Genomic DNA, 24,988 nt, shown 5'->3' on the forward strand with positions numbered 1-24,988 from the left:
CGTCAGCTCTTCGACTGTGTGCTCGCATAAAAGAACTATGAAATTGAATCAGGCATCGGTGGCCGCATTCACTTTGGCTTAAAACGATTTGCTAGTCTGTTTTAGGGCAGACATTTTTATCTCAGGTTTCTGCTTGCAAATAATCTAATGTCTGAGTCTAACCCGTTCACACTATTTAATTAAACAGTCAAGTGCTGCTGCTGCTGCTGCTGCTGCTGGAGTTGAGCAGACTAGATTGTTTTGGTTATCTGCCGCCTTGAATGAGCCGTTTAGGACAGACACAGATATCATGGTGTCTCACAGGTCTCTGTCTAGTTCCAGTTAATAATAATTAGGGTTAATTACAGCAAAGCTCAGGCCTCTCTCCTCCGTCTGCTGAGGAGAGAAGTGTGGCTGAAACCCAGGATCAAGGTCACACTTACACATCAACTGGAAACTATTTAGATCTAAAAACCATGGATGTAACACAGGCTTTCTTTAGTGACAGCTCACCACGGACATCCAAAGTTTCTCTGCCCATGGACAATAAAAACCTTGCAAGGACTTCATTTAGTTCCCCAGATAAGACTCTTATCAGAAGCCGGTGTAGAATACAATTCCTAATTTACAAAGAATGGTGCTTGTTTTTCAGCACGAGTGAAGCTTTTCCTCATCAGACTGTCTCGTGCTCAGCGAAATGAAATAGAATTAGGAGGAGACAGAGCAGGCAGATGAAAGAAGTGAGCTGCTCTTGCAAATCCATTTAATTTTCTCCACTTACGAGAACAATGGGCATTTAATCAGCCTTTCTGTACATGTGCCAACTCAGGCCTGTTGGCTCGACTACGATTCTCAGTCCAGAGCCCTTTGACAACATCTTCTAAAAAATTAAGTGAGAAACTGACATGTGGTCAAAATTCTGAGCTGCCTATCTCGTATAAATGGCGTGATATTCTACATATGCACACATACATACATACAAGAAAAATCCATTCATTATTAGTGTAATATTAGCAAAAATATGTCTAAAAATACAGGTTTCTACAAATAAAAAAGTCCTTATAAATTTATTTTTTGAGAGAATTTCCCATTTAGCCCTTTTTATATTGAATGTTTTTAATTTATTGAATCATTTATAATGTATTTATCTATTTCATTTAATCTTCTATGACAGCTTTTTTTTATAAACAATATGCAGGCATACAATCGTAATTATACTCAGTTATTAAAACTAGCCCTCAGACATGTTTTTATTTGTATTTTCTGGAAATTGCCCATTTTTAAGTTTTAAGAAACATTTTATATTGGATTGTTATAATTTATCGTGTAATTTCTATATATTTTAAACCTTTATTTAAGTTAATTTCCTTTATCTGTCAGTACCGTGGGTATTATGTCATCTCCTGCAAAATTGGTATTCATAACATGCATAAAGCAACAGTTTAAAACACACAAATACTAATTTTTTACAACAAATTCTTGCACGTCTGGATGCCGGACTGACTAACTGATCATGAGGAGAGACAGATGATAATGAGCTTTATTTGTTTTAATCTAGCATCTAAGAAAACAGTTACTAAGTGCTGAATAAAAATATTGTGTAAAATAATTGAAAAGCTATGTAAAATTGATGATTATTTGTCTCCTTATGTGACATAACATGGAGGAAATTCTACATACAAAAGTAAAAACTCTTTTTTTGTCCTGTTGCACGTTGCATCACCTGATGCTTGGACTCCGGCGTTTGAAGTCTGGCTGAGTCTGGTCTCTTATCTCTGCTCTGAGGTGGGGGCATCATTGTGTTCCACTAATGAGGCTACATTAAGCCAGTCCACAGCAGGGGGCATGTAATCCTCTCAGCTGGCCTGATGTATAGGCCGGGTAGGGCGCTGTTTGCTTGGGGAGTGTGGAGGCTAGCACTCGTCGGGGACCCATGTGGGCCTCAGTCTGCTGTTGAAACATGTGATTAAGACGTGGAGGTTGTGGAGGAGGAGGAGGAGGAGGAGGTGGAGGTCACAGACCACTGCATAGAATGGTGTCTGAGTCTTGACAGAGTATATCTTGATGCTGACCTGCTGTGTCCATACAATACAGCACAATGCAATACAGTCCCTCGCTGCGAAGATCACGGACACCTGAGACAACACTGTTATGTCTCCCTCACACCTTCCAGAGATGGAACAATGCAGCTCTTTATGAATGAGCCACTGTAAGGAAAATTTGTGGGATGATACCGAAGCTCGGCCAGAATACAGTGCTTCATTATCGCAGGTCAAGATGCTAAAGCTCCGCCCCCCCCAAGCACTTGTCTAGTTTATCATGGTGGGTGTTCTGGTCAGATACCACAAAGATTTAAACAATAATTTACTACTGATACACATGTCCATTGTTATTCAAATCGAGAGGCCGTGAATCTGCAGCCTCCATTTTCTAAAACCTCTTAAAGTCAGTGTTCTATCAAATACTGCGGAGTGAGAATCAAAACACTCAATGTTGATGCTGTACATTGGTGCATATTTTTAATCTCAGCCTAGAATTCTGCTTCTTTGAATTCCTACATTGAAAAAGACCTACAAGTCATTTTTAAACATTTGTCAGCCATTGCCTTTTTTCCAGTGTACATTTTGGTGTTAATTAAAAAGTTCCTGTATAATATTGATATTTAGACTTTGATAACAATTCCTGAATGATACTTTTTGGAAATCTCTTTTAACCTGAGATTTTCACACACGTCTAAACCCAGCTTCCTCTTCAGCTTTGGTAAAAAATTTCATACTCTGGTCGTGAAAAGTCCTGCACGATGTGAGACAGCCAATCACGAGCACAGTTAGATCCCAGTCAAACAGCACGCTGCGTCCTCATTGGCTCACTGACACTTATGAGATGAACTATTGATAGTGAACACATTTTTGATATGAGGTGATGCAGAGGAAGTTAGGGAAGGGCCCCAATAGTGTTTGGGAAGAAAAACATTTTAACATATTAAATAAATCTATATATATCTGTAGATAAATTAATATATCTAAAACAGTGTCTATTTTAAGTTAAAGAGTGCACATTTAGTGCAAATGTGTCAGTATCAACACACTTGGATATGAAAGCGCAAATTAATTTTTGTGATTTTTCTGCCCTCTAATGTTACAAAAACAAAGAATGACACGAGTTTGGAGTAAATAACACAGCGTTAATATACATTTGTACGAGTAATAGTCAAGCACAGGTGACTCCGAAGTGGTGGGATGGGGGCCCCAAATTCAATTCAGCTTAGGGCCCCATGAAGGCTTGGACCGGCCCTGCACAAAAGTATTGAAGTCCTATACTCAGTCCTGTCTGCAGGTCTGAAAGTCCGGCACCAATCATCCAAAATACAACATCCATATTAACAGAGGAGACGTGTCAATCCAGCCTTGAGGGAATAAGCATCAGAAATCTCCACTGTCACACCTCGGAAATCCAGACTCAGGTGATCCACAACAAGAGCCAAACATCCTTTTGTGTCAGACCAAACCGAGGACGCTTCCAAGTCCAGACGACGTCCAACTAACACAACAGCCAACAATCCACAAGAGTTGTCTGGACGTTTTGTCCTGCAGGTCCTTGGGTACAGCACAGGTCTCTCTCTCTCTCTCTCTCTCCCTACACCTGAGTCCAGCCGGGCCTCCACTGATCCACAACGAAGACACAGAGGAGTGTCCCATATATGAGATCTGTCCAATACAATGGCACACTGTGATCACAAAGCCACAGAGAACAATCCCTATTCAGAAAAGCATAGTGCCCATTCAGCTTGTTTGGCTGTGAGACAATACAATGATTCACTACTGTCACTTCAGAGATTAGGATTCATTCAGAGGGACAGAATAATGACACAGTTTTTTTTTGTAAAGTTTAGAGCAAAAATAAAATAACATCCAGGTGATCCACTAACTTAATGCACATTTTTTTCAATAAATTCTACAGTCAGACTGATGTAAAAAGACATAAGAATACAGAGACCTGTTGTTTATCTGTCATATATATATATATATATATATTTGTGTGTGTGGTGTCATTAAAATCTCTACATAATGTTCAATTGTTACATTATGTGTTATGTGTTATCATAATATAATGGGAATATATATGGGAATGCTAAATCAGCATTTCTAATTATTGTTTTTCTGTTTTCTTTATTATTTACTGGTCTACTTAGGCATATGTACATGTACATGCATACATAGGTGTGTGTGCTTGTAAATAAAATGATAATTAAGTGCAATATAAATGAAAATGTTCAGTACAGCTCCCATACAAATGCTGAGGTAAATGTATGTATCTATTTCATGGTATTTCACTACACTTTGTGTATAATGTGAACAGATGTTACATGTTATTATTATTATTTCTTAACTGTCACACTGGAACTTGTACTCTATCTGTGTGTGTAAATGGTAAAGAAAACCTTTAATCTCATGATGTGGAGTCCAGATTTAGTCCAGAACAAGTGAAAACATAACAGATAAATGTGTTGTAGTGAGTACAAATGTGTTTTATTCTATGTATTCTTTATTATCTGTGCTGTCCTTTTTATGTTTTTTTTTTTTATGTGTTTATACTGCTGATTTTTATAGCCTGCACAAAAAAAATCCAAGGTAAATCTGACTTTAGGTCCAGATATGAACCTCCTCAACCTTCTCCTCCCCCAAAAACACAGTCTAATATTAAACGCTGACTCAACTCACAGAGAAGCTCAGCCGAAACCGACGTTATTGTATTCACGCTGCGTCATTCAAGCTAATTGATTAAATCCATTAACGCGTTTCGCATGCGCATTGGAGCGTGCGTTCCGTTTAACAGCGAGGATGTGGATTCAAGCCCTGATTCTGACAAGCTGTGAAAAACAGTGTGTGCGTGTGTGTGTGTGTGTGTGTGTGTCCCAAAAACAAAACCATGCACATGCAGTAGTTTATGTGGAATTATTATACATTATAATAATGGTAATAATAAATATGCGTACCCACATCTGGTTTTACCATGAATGTATTGATTTGTTTTTTAATGTAATCTCGCCTTCAAACGCACATTATCAGATTTAGATTGATCACTTTATTTAAACAAAGTCCAGCACACTCACACAGATACTAATCCCTGCAGCCTCTTATTTAAAGTGGGGTGGAAAATGGCCTTGTTTCCCTGTCATTAGATATAAAAATGCACAAATGCAACCACTTGACATCCATTTAATACACTTCGCAAAGACGATTATTTCGCATCATTACATTATAAAGAGGCTGCATTAGTGAGGTGCAGCTTTTATGACGTGTATTCCACATAATGGCCTCTATTGTGCGCCAAAACGACTCTTTAAAATGGCGTCGTGTCATATATTCAAGCGGGATCACACGCCTTAAAGAGTTTCATTTGCGCTGGATACACAAAATGTGAATTACCATTCCTTTATCATGTAAGAGCCTCTGTGATATTTATTATATCATGATCTTATAGCATTTATATTCGGACTAAATCACATCTGTATTTATATTAAATGTGTTTGTACATTTAATGTATAGGGTTTTTCTTGGTTTAAAATGTTTTTAATATCATAAACCCACAACAAATTAATATGTTTATTACAATTAAATGCATGGTCTTCTCGTTTAATTAAAAATTCGGAATACTCCTTTAGTCTTTACATAAACAATATCTGTAACTGATATTGTATTATTAAAAAACAAAAAAACATTTGTACTATTTCACAAATAAAGTTGGACTGTACTAATACGTTATTTTGTTAGTTATAATTTTTCTGTATGACAATTTTTTAACATAATAAACCCTCAATAAATAACATGATTGTTTTAAATAAATGCAGAAACTTTTCTCTTCATTCAAAATGTAAACAATGTCTGTAGGATAGGATCTCTGCTCTCAGTGGTGTTATTGCATAGTTTTGCATTTATCTTGATAACAAGTAATATTTATATGTAGTTTGTTACTTAATTGTACATGTGTTGCATTTTACCATAACAAACCCACTTCATTTATCTTTTTTTAATCAAAGAAATGTGAATTCATCCAATAAAAACAATGTATGTAACCAATTTCCTTTCATTCTTAATGATCATATTAGCAGTTTTTGTTGTATCTACAAAGGACAGTATTTAAAGTTAACAAAGAAACATGTTTCAGATGTGTCCAGTTGAGGTTGACAGAGAGGAAAATCAAAATGTTGTCCTCCTGTATAGTTTCTGTGAGTCTGTATCTCTGCTGGAGTTTTGACTCATTTCAATACAAAAAAAAAAGCCTGTTTCCTGTTGGGAAATCACTGTATATTTTTGGTATTTACATTTTGTGTCTTTCTCATCATGTAATCCACATTAATAAATGCATCAAAGCAGATTAATGTAGCCTTTTTTCCTGATTTTGTTATGGGCTGACTCGATCACGCCCCCTTTTGTATCAGTGTGTGTGTGTGTGTGTGTGGTAAATATTTGAGAGAGGTAATCGTGTAATAAACGCGCCTTGATCATGTTTGTTTCTGTCCTGTAAACTGAACTCTGATAGAGACAGAAGGACGAGATAAGAGCTGAGAGTCGCCGTGTAATTAGTAACCAGCGCTGCCTCCACAAAACTTTGATATTCACCTATCAATACTCAGGACCTACAGCATTGATTAGACTCCATTTCTCTCCTATTGACACAGCTCTAATCTGATTTTCTTCTCTTTTTAATAAAGAGGGAATAAGGCTTTAAATGTAAAGTTTCACATGTCACGAAAATGTCAACATGCATCAACACACATATAGATATTAAAATTCATCAACACAAGCCAATAAAAGACGAATATAATTGGTGATAAATGCAGATACAGTTTGATCAAATCAAACTTGTATAATGTAAACAGATCCGGGAAGGTTTTTGATTATATTAATTTAATTATTCCTTGACATATTTATGTCTATTTTAAAATGTTGTCATCGTTTGAAATGTAATTTTGTTTCTCTATAAAGAAGAGTAAATAAGTATGATTCAGATTTCTTTTTTTATTCACCACTTTGCCAAAGTATTAAGTGTGATTATTCAGTTTTTGTTACGATCATAAAGATGGAAAAATATACTTAACTCGTGTTTAGTTACGGTAATAAAACTTAATATGCATACAATACACATTAACACATTAAAATAGACATATAGCACAAATCACACCTTATTTTTGACTTGCTTCACTTCATGAAATGAAATGAATGAAGTTAATATTATTTTAAGAGTGTATTAATTGTAGAATGACGTGACAGCCTCAGTTGTGGTACAGTTTCGTGAGCTCGTAGATTGGGGCGTCAGTTCTTCATCTATCACCGATCCGAGAAAAACACCTGGAATTCACACCTTAAATCCACTCCTCCTCCTCCTTGGACTCTCATTGGTGGAGCAGCAGCATATATCGGTCACGGTGCATCAGCAGCAGGACGATGACAGGCGGCCTTCTGCACAGACGCAACATCACCACAGTCCGCGCACACAGTCATGCGTTTTAGCCACGACCCGGCACATTTCCAGCTCTCCGCAAACAGCTCCACCATGTTCGAGGCCGACGAGTCCGGCGCCGCGCACGGCGAGCAGATGACCGACATGCGCTCCCCGAGTTCAGGGCCTTCCAGCCCGCAGTCCGTGAACTCGGACTCCAGCTGCACCAGCCCCGAGACCAAGTCTGCCTCCGCGCAGGTGAGGGTGAGGAGGCCGCTCAACGCCTTCATCATCTGGACCAAAGAGGAGCGACGGCGACTGGCGCAGCTCAACCCAGACATGGAGAACACGGACCTCAGCAAAATACTTGGTAAGACCAGATATAATAAGTGTTTCCTCTTAAAAACGAGTTGGAATGTTTATTATTTATGTTTCATCAGCAAAAACTGTTCATTAGGGGCTATTTAAGTTACAGTATGTAACATTTTGCAGGGTTTATCAGCAGAAATTGAATGTACTGCCCATAAGTTTGTGTATAATTGTATTTTTTTCTTAGAATAAGACTTTCAAATTATAATTTACGTGAGGGCCTTGCTTTATGAAAGCAGCCATCTTGTGCCACAATGTTTCTACAGCAGCTGTAAAGCCTAATATGCAGATACTGACTCTGTTGTTTTCTTGCAGGAAAGACCTGGAAGGCCATGTCCTTCGCCGAGAAGCGTCCTTACATGCAGGAGGCCGAGCGCCTGCGCGTCCAGCACACCATCGATTACCCCAACTACAAGTACAGACCGCGCAGGAGGAAGCAGTTGAAGAAGAGCTCCAGACCTCAGAGCGCCGAGGCGTCGCTGCCTTCGCTGTGCAGCTCGGGCCTCACAGCGATGCCCTACAACCTCCACTACCTGCTCCAGAACCAGCAGCAGAACTTCCCAAACTCGCCCGCCTTCCCGAATAACTTCACCCCTCTGTACAACAGCTACCAGAACAACCCAGTTTTCACAGACGCAACAGCAGCAGCGGCGACCGACACCTTCTCACATAAGCTGTACCCGAGTCCACCTGTGTATCCTGCAGAGCAGCAGCTGCACCACCACCAGAACATGCAGTGCTGTTACTCTGCAGGGCCTCACATGGAGCAAGGGGAGTCCAGGTTCTACGGGGGCCCACTGAGTCCTGCTGGGCCCCCGCTGGAGTTTTACCTGGAGCGGGTTCAGATGGACATGTTGTACGATCTGGACCGCAGCGAGTTTGAACAGTACCTCGGTCCTTCAGCACACAGGCCCGAGTCCGTGGATCCCAGCAGTTACCATCAGCAGAGCAGCCACCATCAGCAGAGCGGCCACAGAGAGGGACGAGCAGTGTCCTGAAACCACAACAAATGCTGTATTTATTTAAATTATTTCACTGTATCACTCGATAATGACAGCTATGAATGTGCATTAGTTTGTTTTGAGAAATTGTATTGTGTTTCTTAATGTTCTTTCTTCCTGTGTAAATATGATGTACTAATAAATAACAAATTCAACTTCAAATGTGCGATGCAGATTTAAAGAATAGAATATTCTAGAAAAGTATTTTGGATAACAGAGTTAACATAGTTCCAATACAAATGAGTTTATAACCACTGCTATTTTGCAACTCTTGTCCCTAGTTGAGCTTTTACATGAACAGTATAGCATATACATGATCAAACACAATTAAACTACACCAACACAACTACAAGCTAAACTACATTACATAACAATTGTCAAATGATAAATATAAAACATAATCAGTACAATGAAATATGATAAAACTTGTTAAAACTACACTTGATACTACACTGAAACACAACTTACAATTGAAAACGTATAATAATCATAAACAAACTTTTAAACAAATACTCTGAAACAAAATACATTGTTGGTTATGCCACATACATTTCCCATAATGCACTGTTGTGTGAGAGCCTCCTCACTCACCCACTCCTCGACAACCATGTCTTCTTTGTGGAAACGTAAACCAGATTCAATCTGCAATGAAATCACAACAGTGTTACTGTAATGCAAGACAAGTGAAATGCCAAATACTTTTTTTTTTGTATTTCTTTCAAACTTTGTGTTTGTGTTTTTAATCAAACAAACAAAACTATGCTCGGCATCATAGAAACTTCCACAGAATTGAATGAATTAATGAAAGGCAAAACAGTTTTTCTATCACTTAAGTCCAAACCTACTGATCCACTGTAAACAACATGGACTCTACAATATTGTAGCATACAATAAGAATACATGTCAACTGTACATCGGATCAAAACATAATGACAGCATAAAATATAGGGACAGAAATCAGTATTGGTCAGTATTTGTATCATTTCGATACTGGTCAAAATCCCCTGATCAGATAGTGGACAGATAAAAATGTAAAATCCAATACAAACCAAAAATCCTATACATCGCATGACTAAAAATGCAAAGAAAAATCAGCAAAAGCATTTTAACCGAGTCATGTTTGGGCAAACAATATTTGTGACACATCTGTAGATTTATGTTTTGAAATGACTCAGCACAAATGTGTCAACAGCCTCATAAATGGTTCATAAATGACTGTATCTGACTTTATATAGAGAGTTTGTTATATCAGTACAGTAGCGGACACGAAAACGTGGTATCGTACCATCTCTAATAAAATACAACCGTATAGGAAATGTTATAACTGTTGACTAATAGTGCATTTAAAGCTGCATAGAAGTAGATTACAGTGTCTTCTTAACTATTAAGTGTCTTTATATGACTTGTAAATGTCAAGTGTAAATTATCTCATGAGGTGAACCTCACAAAGACGTCTGTTTTCACAGGGTCGGCCATCCATCATGATGTGTTAATCTGGTGGGACGGTCCCTCTAGGAAATCCTGCACATATTTTTTTATATTTAAGACATTTGGCAGCTATGTTAACCTTTCCTTTAGCAGAAGGGCAAACTGTTTCATCTCCATCCACACACCTTGTCTGGGCTCAGAGAGGGAAACGTGGCATCAAGGACGTAAACTTCCTCCTTCATTTTAAAGCATGAGTCACAAAGGCTCTAAAAATATGGCCCCCAAAAAAGTCAGAGAAACATCCATCAGAGAAAAGTGATGAAGGAATTATTGTATACCTTCATCAGTTTTCTTTGATTTTTACTTTTCTATTCAAAACCAAACATTATTTTAAGTGTCTAATTTATTTGAAGCTAATTTAGCCGTCTAAAATCTAATAAGTAAATATTTTCTAGTGTTGAAATGAATGAATTTCAAATACCTTTTCCAAACAATTTTTTCAATTATCATTCAGTATTTACATTTATTCCATTAATGACTTAAACTGAAGAGTTAAAAAGGTGTAAGTACCAGGTATCCATATCTTGAGCATGTTTTAAGAAATTCTGCATTTCCTCTTCATAACTCTGACCAGCAGATCTGAAATGATAACAAAACAAAGAAAGAAATTCACTCTTACAGACATATTTTCACTCCAACACCTTTCCACCAAACAACCGTGTGTTCTTTTGAAATGCGTTTGTGCAGATGGAAATGTTGTGAGTCAGTGATTGAAATCAGATCTTAAAAATGCTGGAAGGAAACGTACGGGCACTGCGTCAGAGGGAAGGATGACCTCTCTGTGGAGGAGCCAGCAGAAGAGCTGATTAGGAAAGTGATGACCTGCTGCAATCCAACGCCACCTGAATGAGCGGAAGAAATCTGACGTCAGTTCAACTCCCAGGACAATATTACAAAACACTCTGCAGCGTCAGATGCAGACGGTGATGAGACATATTTGGGTCAAAAGAGGGAGAATTTCAGAGCAGCGAAAAATGTCAGTATCTGAACGCATTCTCCTCCTGTTATTCACTTGAACTTAAAGCCTTTAGTTCGACTTGTTTTTGTCAAACTCTGGACCCTTAGCAGCAATTAGTGAGCAGCGGCAGGAACTTCCTGAAGGAAAAACAACTGGATGATATCAGGTTTCAGGTGAAAACATCATTAACAATAAACAGTGGTGGAAATGGCAGCGACACAAGTCAGGCAAACAAAGACAGTCATCTTTGTTATGTACACGCTTGTGTTTTAATAAGTGAAAGTGCAGATAAAATAGGAGGGGAAATTACCGTCGTTCTTGAAGCATAAACTAGTGTAACTGGTGATGTGATTCAGGTATAATGTTTAAACATGAACATGTCATAATTTTGCTTTTTTTTTTAATTGGCATAATCTTAGATTTTGACCCAATGAAATCACATATTCCCAGGTTGTCTAACAGTTAATTTTAACTAAATTTTAAGTGAATACATAATCTGCTGTATCCCATTATCTGAATAACTTCACTTCATTCACTTGTGCAATTTTATATTTCACTTATTTATGTACTTACTCTTTCATTTTTCTTTCACCAAACGTTGGTGAAAATGGATGAAAATTGGCCTGCAAATCAGATTTGGTTCTGTTCACACCTGTCGTTAACATCTGACCTGAGTGATCCGATCACAGGTGTTCAGATTATACCTGCTGCTGCTGCTAACGTGACGTCACTGCTCCACAGTAAACACACCATGTACATGTGTGTTGTCAATGCAACTGTTTTCAAAAACTGACTTAGTATCAATTATGTCATCATATAGTACAACGTCAAAAAATGTCTTCATACTGTATAGACACTGTTGTGGACATAAGATTGTTCAAATAAAATTCAGTATTAAATTAGGTTGAATAATAAAAGTAATGTTTCAAATCAGGATTAATTGAAAAACACATGAAGGTGACTTGTTTTTCATTGTCATTATCATCAGTGTTCAGGTGAATAAGAATTAAAAACCAAGCCAAGACTTACAGTGAAGAGTAAAAAGACACATGTTGCACATCAGACAATAGCAGCAAACTCTGTCTGCAACTGAAATGTTTGTAGACAAGAGGATGATGAAGGGCTTGTCCAGGCCTCTATTTATAGAGTAGGAGGTCCTACACTCAGTGCGCTTCCTGGAAGAGGAGGAGCTAATGTTTTCTTTTTTTGTTTTCCTGTGATTTCCTGTGATTTTCCTGTGCTGATATGTCAATACTACCACACTTAAAACTATCCCTTTAACAGAGACTAGTCAAAGCCTGAGAACTAGTTTTCACCTGTTAACAATGGAAAAATAACGCTCACACATTCATCACACACACAGTTACTAAACCTGGACGCCAAAGCTCATTTAATGAGCGGGATTCTTTTCTCTGTGCAGCCAAAGTTTCAAGAAAAAGATTGGACCTTACGTGCATGGCGTGACTTGTTGAGATCAGACAGGAACAAGAACAGGAAGGTTTGCACTATTTCCTATGTCGATGTTCAACCATCTATCTGTTATATGTAAAACAGTCAATCTTAAAATACTTTCCCTATAAATATATCCAATATTCACACAAATCTATTTTCAGGTATGCATTCACTACCTTGAGATTTCGTGAGCCATAATTAGTTTTCTCTCGTCTTACCTCCAACACAGAGGTCATGGATAGTTTCCTGTCCGGAGTGCAGCTTGGGTAAATCCGAGGCTGTTGTCTGTAGATAATGTTCATCCGAGTATTATCCTGCAGGGACGTCTGCTCTCTCTGGATCTGAGGAGGAAGCTCAAACAGGAAGATGCCTAAAGTGACACACTGGACAGGTCCTTATCCTATGAAGAGTCAAGAGAAAGGTTCATCAGAGAGGAAAATATTCCCACGACCTGCATCTGTCTCATCACTTGATTATGAAATAGTCTAATCTGATCAACATAACCTTATCAGACCATGTCATGCAGGTTTTATATAAACGATTTGCAAAAAGGTAATAGAAATGCACAGTTTTCCAGGACACAGCAGTAAATAGAATATATATAAGGAATATAGCGTGTGTAAATAATAGAGGAAATGTAAATAAAGTACATACTTGGGAAGTACAACTCAACTACATACTTACCAAGTACAGGAGTGCACAAGTATGGTCATTGCAATTGGAAAAGTGCCTTATTTCCCTCTTCTTCTGTTTGAATGCCGGGTGGCGCCAAGTGCTTAAGCTTCATTACCGCCACCTACAGAGTGTTGATAAATGAACACGTAAAATCCTTTTAATAAATGCATTTATACTTTTAAAATTAAAATGACTAGCAATGAAGCTATACTAAAAACAACCACTTATTCTTTTTATATAGCTTTTGTTTGTTGCTTAAAAAGAGGAGGTATGGCAAGTTTAGCAGCTAACTAGCTAAAACTAAAATGGTCCTATTTACATATTTTTCCATTGTTGTAATCTGTCATTTAAATACATTCACTTCACAAAGTGAATGTAACAAAACAAGACAGAAGATAATGTAAAACACAGAAAAAACACGCTAACAGTAGCTCATTTTATGATTTTATGACGATAAACATGCTTAACATTTAGTGTTTTTTTTTTTAGACAAGTTCGTTAATAACTGATTTGCATACTTTTTCCATAGCTGTAATCTGTCAATTAAATACAATGACTTTTAGGAAGCAACATGTTTTTATTACATTAAAAAAACAAAACTGAAGCGAATGCAGACTGTAAAACAGACGTGCTAACACTAACTCATTTTAGCCTTCATGATAAACAAAATGTATTTAATGTTTATTATCAATAATTTAAGATTAGCCTTGATAATAAACATTAAATACATTTTGTTTTTGACAAGTTTAGTCATACACATTAAGCAACAGGAGAAGTTTGTGTGAAAGTAACTGTGACTGAATATATTATAAGAATATAAACATCATGTGTGATGTTTGACTGAGATGTTTAGCACACTGACACAAACATTCTGTGGCTATTATGACCTCAGCCATGTTTCCAGCCAAGAGACAGACAGTCGGTTGAGCGGCAGACAGACGATTACTGTAACAGGGTTCGTCCGACAGACTCGCTCAGGAGAATGGAGTGGCTGGGTGTGTCTCTGTGACCTGCTGGGAAGATACAATACTCCACCAGAGTCTCTTAGTAAGGAGACTGTCAACAAACACTTACAGGATGATTAACACAAACTGGCCAGAAGGGAGTTTATTTGTGTCTGGGCTATATATATATATATATTTATATATATATATATATATATATATATATATATACGTACATACTAACTTTAACTGAAGGTAAACTCAGTGAAAATGGCATTTATCATCAGGACATAAAGTGTTGTTGTATTGTTATTTCAACCAGATGAAGTTAAGTGGAAATAGCGTCACATCCCTCTTCCTCACCGTCTCCTGATGCTTAATGACCAAGTCTTCCAGTTTGTAAAGTGAGTGCATGTTTGTGTGCTCACCCCTGAAGATTCAGGCCCAGCTCTAAGCCGGAAAACACAGGGGACAAATCATCGTTCCAAAAATGAGTACATTAATGAAACATATTGTTTTTAACATCTATAGCTTTAGTTTTAGATTCATAACACAGTAAAGCTTACAGTCCTAAAAAAAAACATAAGATTGGATGTTACACACAACACCCCAATAGTTCAACAGTCAACCAACTGCAAGGTTAGCATGTGATGTGGATAAAAGCTGCACTCAGTAATACAATTTGTGTATTATTAGTTTGGAGTCAGTGGGTCACATGACATGGAGGCTATTATAGAAAACTTCGTATTCATATTAGAAATATTACAATCCAAACATTGTTAATTTAATATGAGAAGCACTAAATATGAATGAAATTTGACATTGGTTTGTCACATGTTATGTAAGGCATTGAAAAAAGAGTATTGGTGAGATAACTATATTCATTTCATTAAAACAACAAAAAAAACAGCACTTAAATCTAAAAAATTGATTTTAAAATATCAAATTATGTGCCATATCTAATAAGAGAATTATCACCATCTAGCTTCAAATATCAACTCAAAACTTTTATTTTATTCTCCATTTTAAACTCTGGCATCAATTTTTTAAACTCCATTTACTGTGTTGAAATTGTCCACTTTATTTCCTCTTAACTTTTTATCTTTACCTTTTTAATAAGCCTGTTTTATATTATCTTAATGCTTGTGTGTTTGATTCTTTTTAAAATGGAAAGTGACCTTGAGTGATCGGCGCTTACAAATAAAATGTATTATTAGTATTATTAGTATTATTATTATTTTCCATGTTATTTATGTAATACTGACCGTATGTGTGTGTGTGGTTTTGTGTGTTTACGTAAGAAGGCTGCTTAAGTGGGATGTGAACTTCATTCATTTACATGCCAAAAATATTTATATACTGTACATACATATACATATATATATACTGTATATATATATATATATATATATATATGCACACTATACTGACACGTATACAACATGTAACGTGAGCATGTGCTTGCTTGTTTGCATCAGTGTGGTAGCATTTCCATACAATGACAACACTGGTGGTACTGCAGTGACACGTCACACTGTCCGTTCCTGTTCTCATCCGCCACCTTGTCAGCAGACACCTGTTAGTTTGTGTTGACGTGGCGTCTTTAACACCTCTGCTGATTGACTTAGCGGGGTCAAAGCCCAACAGCACACCAGGCCTCTCAGCAGGAGGGGCACTGTGTGCACGCTTTAAGCTGGCAGCACCTGAGGGCAAATGCATTGTGTGCTAAGCTGCTGCTGTAAAATCACTCTGATTATAATGCTCTGATACTGTGGCTGATTCTGATATCTCGTCTTCATGGTCAGGGCCCCGAGAATGATTTTCCGCAGCTTTACCACAGACTTACAAGCATGGTTCGGGTCCTTTAAAGAGTGCTCTTATAAGACACTGACAAACAGGCTGTCAACATGAAAATGAGCATATACGTGAATCCAACGTTTTTATTGTGTCTTTTATTTTTCTGTGTCCCCGCTATTAGTTTTCAGTAAAAGCAATTGTTCATGTCTCAGGCAATGACAGCCCACTTAGAGTGCACTGGGGACCCGCAGCGAAGCCAGCGTTGACTAAGCGTCAGTAACTCTCAAATAAACCTGAACTATCACTGCAACATTACCAGGAAGAAGCTGATTCAACACCAGAAACAGCTGCGATCAAGATAAATCATACTAGAAAAGCCCAACATGTCAGAAAGTGGCCTTGATTTCAGCTGCTGCTCTGGCAGGTAACTCAGAGTAAACATTGACTGATTTGACTGGCAGGTTATTGTTGAGTCTGTGTGGGTGTTGTTAGGAAGGTTAGACCTTCTCTCAGGACGTAGCCTCACTTCCCTCGCTCCGAGGCTTTCAGGAGGAGAGCAGTGCGCCTTTTAACTTTTTTATTTGTGCTGTGTTTGTAAAGGCCACATTCCCCGAGCCTGGCTGCGACTTGTGTTATTCTTCCTGTGCTGTTTGCCCCACTCGCAGCTGGAGGGACAGGAAAACCGATCTGGAAAACTACTTCATGTATGTCATCGGTGATTACAGGACGGCAGCTCGCGCCTATACCTGGCAATGGAAGCCTCATGCCAAGGCCCGTGGGGCCGGGGGCCGTTCTGAATAACGCCGTCCCTAGGGGACGCCGCCTTACAGCCCCTGCTCACTCAAGGCCTCGCTTTGGCTTCCATGCAAGGAACTCTGGGTCCTCGCAGCCTTGTCAGCACTCTTCCTGTGGAGGAACAAGAGAGGAAGCTCCACCAGGCAGCCTGTGGTGGCCGTGACTCTCCACAACTTTCAATTTCTGTCTTTAATCTTTACACCTACCGTAGATCCAATAAAGCAAGCGCATATCACTGCAGAACGGCCCTTTTTAAGTTTTAATATCTCAGTGCCGACTAAATAAATGTGCAAGCAGCATGATGTGAAGCTAAGTACAAATTCTCCTCTTGAAAGGTGGAGAATTTGACACGAACTGGAAGAAAACAAATTATTAATTACTTTTTATTCATTTAAAGTGCCCGCTCGTAAAAAGGAAAGTAAATCTACCTTTTATTACAGATTATATCACTATTTAGTTGTGTTTTGTACGAAAATATGAATTTAGATGATTTTAGGCATGAAATTAAAGAGAAAGGACAGAATAGGGCCTCATTTAAATTAAAGTTGAATGATATTATGATATTCATAAAACCACTTGACTTGAGTTACCAGGCAATGACAGATTTTTTAATATTTTATTAAGACTCTCAATAATTTATCTTGTCAATGTAGCCAATAATTTCAGCTGACATTTTGTATTTTCCACATTATCCCCCTGTGAAAAACAAAGAAATATGAAAAAATATTTAGTAAGATTGACATTTTTATAAGTTCAGCTTTGTCAGGCCGACAATAATTGACTCCAGAGTTTAGAAGAGAATTCAATTCTGGTGAAATGTGATGACAAATCAGGAAATAAACATATCTGGGTAAAGTTACTTTCTACTCGTACTATCAACAAGATTTATTTCTGAGTTCTGAGTGGAAAAGTGAGAAGTGCATTCAGGTCGGCCTCACTTTTGGCATGAGACACACTCGAATATTCTAATGTCAGATCCTCTTTTCATTGCTTCCTCTTCACTTCGCTGCCACTTTTTACTTTCCCAGGCAGAGGACCTACAAGAGCAATCTGGAGGGATCAGGAATGACAAGGCAGTCCAGCCTCCCATTGTATGTGTGCGTTTACTCAGCATGGGAGAGCAAGGACAGTGAGGCTACGAGAATACAATAGGCTCATATTTATTTACTGCTTAGTGGCAGCCAGGGACGCACCCCCCACCCTCCCTCACGCTCCCTCCAATAGGCGATAGCAGCTTTACAGTAATAGGCCGCTAATAAAGACCTCAGAGGGCAAGCAGAGGCTAGACTCTCTGGCTCTGTCCTGAGCACAAGCATTCAGAGAATGCAGTTTCAAACGCGGCCAGTAAAATCGTCTTTTCTTTCTATTACATCATCACTATCAATAATAAATAACATAATTATGTTATGTACACATACATATATATATATATATATATATATATATATATATATATATATATATATATATATATATATATCATGCTGCTGTGGCTGGTGATAGTTTAGCATTTGATTCGATTCATTATTTTGTGCTTTAATGTGAATTATGTGCAACCAGTAGTGACGTCACCCATAAGAATCTATTTTAAAGATTTGGTTGGGCCAACGTTGTTGTTTTGCAAATGAAAATTCCCACGACGATAGGAGCTATCAATGACACTGGTGTCCACTCACACCGGCTGTACTTTCTCATCTATTTTCCACTCTAAACATGAATTTAATTTAAAAAAACTGACATCATGTTCGACTGAAAAATACCTAAAATTAGTGATGACAATGTCAAATCATTTTCCCCTAGACTTCTTTTTGCGACAAGTAAAGTTGCCCCCTAGAGGCTGCTCAATATATTCTTGCTTCCTGTTTGGCTTCAACTGGCATAACTATGGTCTATCATAATGTGCATAGCGTTGAAAAGAAAATTAATATATAAAATATATAAATATCCCAGTAAAATGATGTCATTAATTTTATATGGCTACGAGAATAACAAAATGCAGATTTAATTTAGGTATTTATAAGAACCTTGTCTCGGTGTCTTCTTAAGTGATGTCATTGTCCAAGTGCAAACTGTCAAACTTATGATCCTGGTCTCTTCTGAAGGAGACTTATTTATTACAAATTTAAACGTTTTCCAATCATTTAGAGTTTGTCAAAACTGAGAAAGGCTTGAATCAGATCTCACGTCATATTTACAGCACAGCCCTATCCCTCGATATTCTACTCCTTACTTATTTTAACAGCAACTCAGACAAGAAATGTGTTGAAAATGTGGAATTGTTCAGTCAAATGCTTATTAACTACTTTATCACTGCTCCTGCTCATTTCTGCCCTTTCTGAGCAACTTGTTCTGCTTCCTTGTTCACCAGAAATCAAAACAAAGAATTCAAACAAATCACTGAGTCTCTGCTTTAAACACCCAAGGTATTGGAAATCTAATTTGCTCCAATCTCAGTCACTCAGATAAGCAGTAATCATGATTTGAGATTGCATTACATTTGACTCCTCTGTCTATTGGGGGTTGTTGATTTTACGGAACTGTTTTTAATTCTTCTTCTTCTGCTTCTGAACCTTCTATTCTTATATTTCACAATCAAGACAATAATGTATATGTCTAAGTTACAGAGACACAATTGTACAAATGTCCTGTGACTGAACAGAGAGGCTGTGAGGTTTATGAGTTATACCTTGCAGCTCCAGCAGAGGGCCCCAATCTATTGTACTGTGCGTCCAAATAAGACAGAGTTCATAAACCATTAGTAAAACACATGAGTGAATGACTGTCATATACAGGGAGAGATAATTAAAACTAAATCATGTCAGATACAGTGTAAAATTGCATATGTACAGTATATTCTATACATTAAGGATTAAAAGGTCAAATCTCACAGTTTATATAAGACTGATGTTTTGTTTTTTTCTGACAGATGCTTGATCATCATTTACAAGTGTGTGTGCTGTCATCTTCTGATCTGATCTGAGAAAAGACTGGAAATCGACCAGACCCGTGTCGACTCTCTGACCTACATGACCGAGGCCCGAGCCTTCAGAAAAAATTAATTTTTCCGAGAGGCATTATGAGAGGGTGATTTATTGGTTGCCTTGATGCCTGGTGGGTGTAATTGTGCAAGCGGGGCTGAAGTTGAGTGGCTTTGATGCGTCGTCCGTCCCCCTCCTCCAATCCCAGAGTTTCAGAGATTAACTCAGACGCTGGGATTAAAATCTCAAAATAGAGAAATCCTTTTTAGATGAACAGATTGATTAAAAATGGGGGAGTTCTCAAATGGTGAAAGCCAACTCAGGCAGCTCTGTCACAGACTCTTTTACATTTACAGTTGAGCTCCTGCCAGAATTTCATTTCTCTCTTCACTTTTCTCTGCATGTTGAATTTAAAACTGTGTTGCGTACATATCATATAAGATCCACACGACTCACGCAGTGTTTAGATCTTTTGAACATTCCCGGGCTGTACACAGGAAGTGGTTTGTTTTATGTCAAGACAGATGACAGCAACAGCAACATTGTGCTAGTAAAGCGAGACAGTTGCAAACACAAAACACAAATAAAAGCCCATGAAAAGTGAAAAGAAGTGAAATCTTCTTCTCAAAAAATATGGTGGTTCAGCCGTTTTCTATGCATGAATGTTCCTTGTCCCCACCCGTCACTGCTCTGCTGCTGTATACACACAAACACTCCCTCAGTCAGGTTTCATAGTTTTGCTTGACAGAACCTGTTTTTCAACAACAAAAAAGATGCACTGCAGCTTTAAGGTTTGTTGTTTCATTCAGTGTTTTTCTGTATTTTATCTTTTAGTTTCATGATGCAGGATGATAATAAGATGCAATAAACTGATTTTGGAAGATTCTGTACTGGTATTAATAATGCGAAGGGCTGCTACACAAACACATTACACAAGGTGCAGAAAAAGAAAACATGCACAAAAAACACAACTGCACAAATTCACCTGCTTTAAACTACATTTTAAGCGATAACTGTTTAGTGCAGACTTTGGGAAAAACAGTAGCGGCACACTTTCCTCTTGGTCAAACAGACAAACGTGTGATATTTGATATTGTCATCGTTGTGTTTGATTGCGGGAAGCAGGTGTATGCTAGTGTGGCCGTGCAGACCAAATTTAGTCATCTGCTCACTTCCCCCTGGACTCCAGGTTCCCTCTGCATTTCCCAGCAGCGCTCTGTCACCCTCCCTCCCCCACACCTGCCTGCATATATAACACACAGTGCTGCATGCACACAGCACGAATCGCCATTTAGTGCCTTCTCTTTGACTGCTTTAATTTATTTTCCTTTATCATCCTGCTCTGCTCTCCTTCTCTACATCTCTCTTTGCCCTCATCCTCTGTCTCCACAGCTCTGCTCTCTCCTTCCAGACCTAAGCTCTCTTCCTTCCTGCCCTCTCACAGCTTCCTGCTCCGGCTCTTATCACTCCAGAAAACATGACATGGTCTCAGCCCAGTCAAACCAACACTAACCCCTGCAGTCCCTCTTTTCCTTGGCCATCACTGCCTAAAATGGAAGTATCCTGGCCCCAAAGGGGCTGAGAGGGATATCGCAGAGGCCCCTGTCACCCACCTGTGCCAAATCTGTTAATGGACTTATTTATTATAAACAATATAACAACTACTTCACAGCCTACAGAGGAACAATAAATCTGAAGTGGACAGGCGTGTTTTTATTTATGTATTTATTTATCTGAGAGGAAGCCGTGGGCACACTGGGACATTATCAACTCATTCTCCTCTGAGGGGTTTTCCTCCAAGCTGAGGAAATCGTCTGCTTTGATTTACTCTGTATATCTGGGCGCCTTAATACACTAACAGGAGATCACATGGAGCCAAGGTTGCGGGGGTTTGTAGTAAAACATACAGGATCGTGCTCAGACTGATGTAACCATCAGGATACGTGGAGATCGTACATTGCCAAAGTACATCTCTGTGAACCACAGACACGTGGGGGCTCACGCTTCTGAAACTAAATTATGTTCCGTAACGTCTCCAGACGTGCTCACCAACATGATGATGTTTTAACCCCTTGTGGAGCTTTAGGCAGGAATGAGGAAATGAAGATGATGATAACCATTTCCTACACGTGGTTAGGTTTAGGCACACAAAAAAAACAAGTTTTTTTTCCTAGGGCTGCAACTAATGATTAGTTTCATCATCGATTAATCTGTCGATTATGTTCTCAATAATTGTTTGGTCCATAAAATGTTGAAAAATATCTTCAGACCAAGACGAGTGAGAATGAATTCTCACAGGTCTGAAAAACAACTATTTTTAATGACAGTGTCAGAATCCACAATCCACTGTGTAACATTTAGGAAGCGTTATTGGCAAAAGCAATGAGTATGTTTTTATGTACGATCTTTGTGTGTACGATCACCTTTAAAATAAGTGATATTTCTATACAAGCGGCGAAAGAACAATCTAGCCAGAGTGTGTGTCTTGCATTTTACAGCAGAAACTCACCAAATGAAGAAGAACGACATCCTTTCTGGTATGCGAAGGCCACCGTAGTTACCTGACGTGCTTGGGAAAGGAAGGGGTGAGCCGAGGTGTCCTCCGTTTGATATATAGCTGCAGTCTCACCAGTAGATGGACCTTTAATGAGAGGGAAAGAAGGAGAAAGGTGTAAGAGAGGCAGATGTGAGGGAAGGAGGTATAATATGTACAAACGTAACATTACCATGAGCTTTGCTGTAAAACAAAATAGCAATATTCTTAAATTTTTCGTGAATATTTTTCTTTTTCTGCAGGCGTAATAAGTTTCCATCTCAGAGTACAGGAGCATCGTGAGTCTCTTTTTTATGCCAGATACAGGTCTGCTAAGGTGTGAGAGAGCCCATGTTATTCTCACGTTTCCACAGTGTTAACTAAAGGCCCATATTGTAACTTTTTTTTTTTTTTTTTTTTTTTTTCATTTCATTTTCATTTATGAAACTATTACCCATAAGTATGTTTGTAAAGGTCTATAATAACTTAGAAATATTTTTTATAGCCTTAGAATAAGCCTTTAGTGCAAGGACCTTGCTTTGCAGAGGCCACCATCTTGTGCCAAGAAATTTCTACGGCAGCCTGAATGGACAAACATAGCCACAGTGTGTGTTTTGCATTTTGAAGCAGCAGGTCACTGTGCACATTTCTGGTATGTGAAGTCCACAGTAGTTCCCTGACGAGCTTGGGAAATAGAGGGGTGAGCGGAGGAGTCCTCGGTTCTCATAATAGATGTCAGTATTTCTCACACACTGGACCTTTAATGAGGGGACAAGTGTGAGAAAGTTTAAGAGAGGTAAGCGGGAGGGAAGGAGGTGAAAAGCAACGTTTCCTGGATCTTTGGAGTAAAGCATTTTTCTGTGAGAACAGGTTGTTATTTTCATGAAAATCTTAAAGGAATTTAGATTTTACTCTGCAGGCGTAACATGTTTCCAGCTCAGCGTACAGGAGCATCTTGGGTAACATTATGTGCCTGCTGTATTTATTGTTGTTCTATGACACTGCTGCCAGATACAGGTCTGCTAAGGCGTGATAGAGCCCATGTTATTGTAAGGCCGTAAGGCCATCTGATAAGGCCTCATGCTCAACAGCCTGCAGCGATAACACATGTTTTGGATGGTATCGAGCCAAGAGAGCTGGAGCTGCTGCAGCACAGAAATGCAGCGGCAGGTTACTGCAAAGTTCAAAGTCTGCACAACGGGCATCGATCAGAATATATGTGGACGCCGTGTCTCAGCTGTGGGTAGCGTCCTCTTGGGTCTCCATTGTTTCACACACACCGCTGCATGTCAGCGTGTACTGTATGTAGCAATCTTTTGTGTGGATGCAGTTAGTGATGATATCAGAGGGGACTTTCCCCGAGTTTCCTGATATGAGCTTTTCCCATGTTATCATATAGGAATAATCACAGGAATGGACGCTGATCATCTGACACTGTTTGCTGAAATGTGATTGGAAGCTCAAACACAAAAGCTCAAACACAAAAATCAGATATTGAATCCCATGTAAACAAATATCTGCTTTTTTGCATTTAATATTATTTGATGTTGGCAAAATAAAAGTGGTGTCAATACCATTATGTAACACAAATAAGCATGCTTTGCAAACTATTCCTGCTTTAAATGGATGCTGCAGGGAAGGTCTTTGGTGCAGAAGGACCTCAGGTAAGCAGTGAGTAGATATTTATTGATGCTCCACACCATTGTGTGTAAATTAACCGAGAAGATAATCTCGATCAGGTGAACTCGGCCACAGAGAGGTTTAGTCAAACACAGGAACTCCTTGAAGTGTGAGATAGGCCAGATATGTGAGATAATGTATTGATAAAATAATCTCATGGAGTAAATTTCACCGTGACACGACATGTCACCGCGTGGTGACAACAGCGCGGAGGTGTTTCTGTGAACATGTTAAAATCAGCGCTCACTTTCTGTTCTCACTGACAAAAAAAAAGTACAAATTTCAATAAAAGGTGAAAGCAAAGATTTCACACTTGACTTTCAATCCACTATTAACATCTGCCACACTTTTTCTTTTTTTTTATTTGATGGGACAATTCTTCACTGTGAAGAGGAATATGTGTAGTGGAGGTGGGTCGGTTTGCCCTGTCAGTGCTGCTCGTTTCTGAATGGCGTAAAGGGAACAACATATGGAGGAAGCACTCACACACTCAGTGCATTTCCTCCATAAAACCACAGCTGTGTGAAAACAACACGAGGTGCATTCCTCAGTCATTTCTCTCACTTTAGCACAATGAAAAAAAAAAGACGCAGGAGCGTCCACAAAGCACCGTCGTCCCTGAGGAACCTTCACCGAACTTGATCCAAAACTTGTGTGTGATTGTCACAGTGTTTGTAACTGACCCTGACGTGACATAAAGATAGAAATCATTACTAGGCGGTGTAAAAATCAAAAATGATGTGGGGAAAAAACAGTTCTAAGGAGCTTTTCACCACAGGCCATTAAAGGAGAAGTAGCTGCATCAATGAGGAAGTTCCAGGGACGAGTTTTGGAGTATTTGTTCTGTAATCTCCAGAAACAGTGGTGCATTAATTCACTGCAAGAAAAAATGATTT

General features: G+C 38.6%; 1 protein-coding gene and 1 long non-coding RNA gene across 2 annotated transcripts; one reads left to right on the top strand and one right to left on the bottom strand.

The window, feature by feature from the left end:
• The first annotated feature begins 7,482 nt into the window (after positions 1-7,482).
• sox32 (SRY-box transcription factor 32) lies at positions 7,483-8,954 on the top strand. The gene is made up of 2 exons (XM_058638142.1): positions 7,483-7,792; positions 8,107-8,954. Exons 1-2 carry the CDS (start codon positions 7,483-7,485, stop codon positions 8,787-8,789), a joined length of 993 nt encoding a protein of 330 aa, XP_058494125.1. The 3' UTR covers positions 8,790-8,954.
• A 410-nt stretch (positions 8,955-9,364) lies between these two features.
• Positions 9,365-22,514, bottom strand: LOC131465450 (uncharacterized). The gene is made up of 6 exons (XR_009241316.1): positions 22,389-22,514; positions 13,375-13,486; positions 12,909-13,090; positions 11,029-11,122; positions 10,791-10,859; positions 9,365-9,434 (listed from the first exon to the last, which is right to left on the bottom strand). It is a non-coding gene; the product is annotated as an uncharacterized LOC131465450 (long non-coding RNA).
• Positions 22,515-24,988: the final 2,474 nt, after the last annotated feature.

This window comes from Solea solea, chromosome 1 (assembly GCF_958295425.1).
Source record: "Solea solea chromosome 1, fSolSol10.1, whole genome shotgun sequence".
NCBI lineage: Eukaryota > Metazoa > Chordata > Actinopteri > Pleuronectiformes > Soleidae > Solea > Solea solea.

Bases quoted from the DNA above. Each gene is read 5' to 3' on its own strand.
- sox32 (XM_058638142.1), top strand. From the start codon at position 7,483: ATGCGTTTTAGCCACGACCCGGCACATTTCCAGCTCTCCGCAAACAGC. The intron at 7,793-8,106 runs GTAAGACCAGAT...GTTTTCTTGCAG, and splicing joins GGACCTCAGCAAAATACTTG to GAAAGACCTGGAAGGCCATG.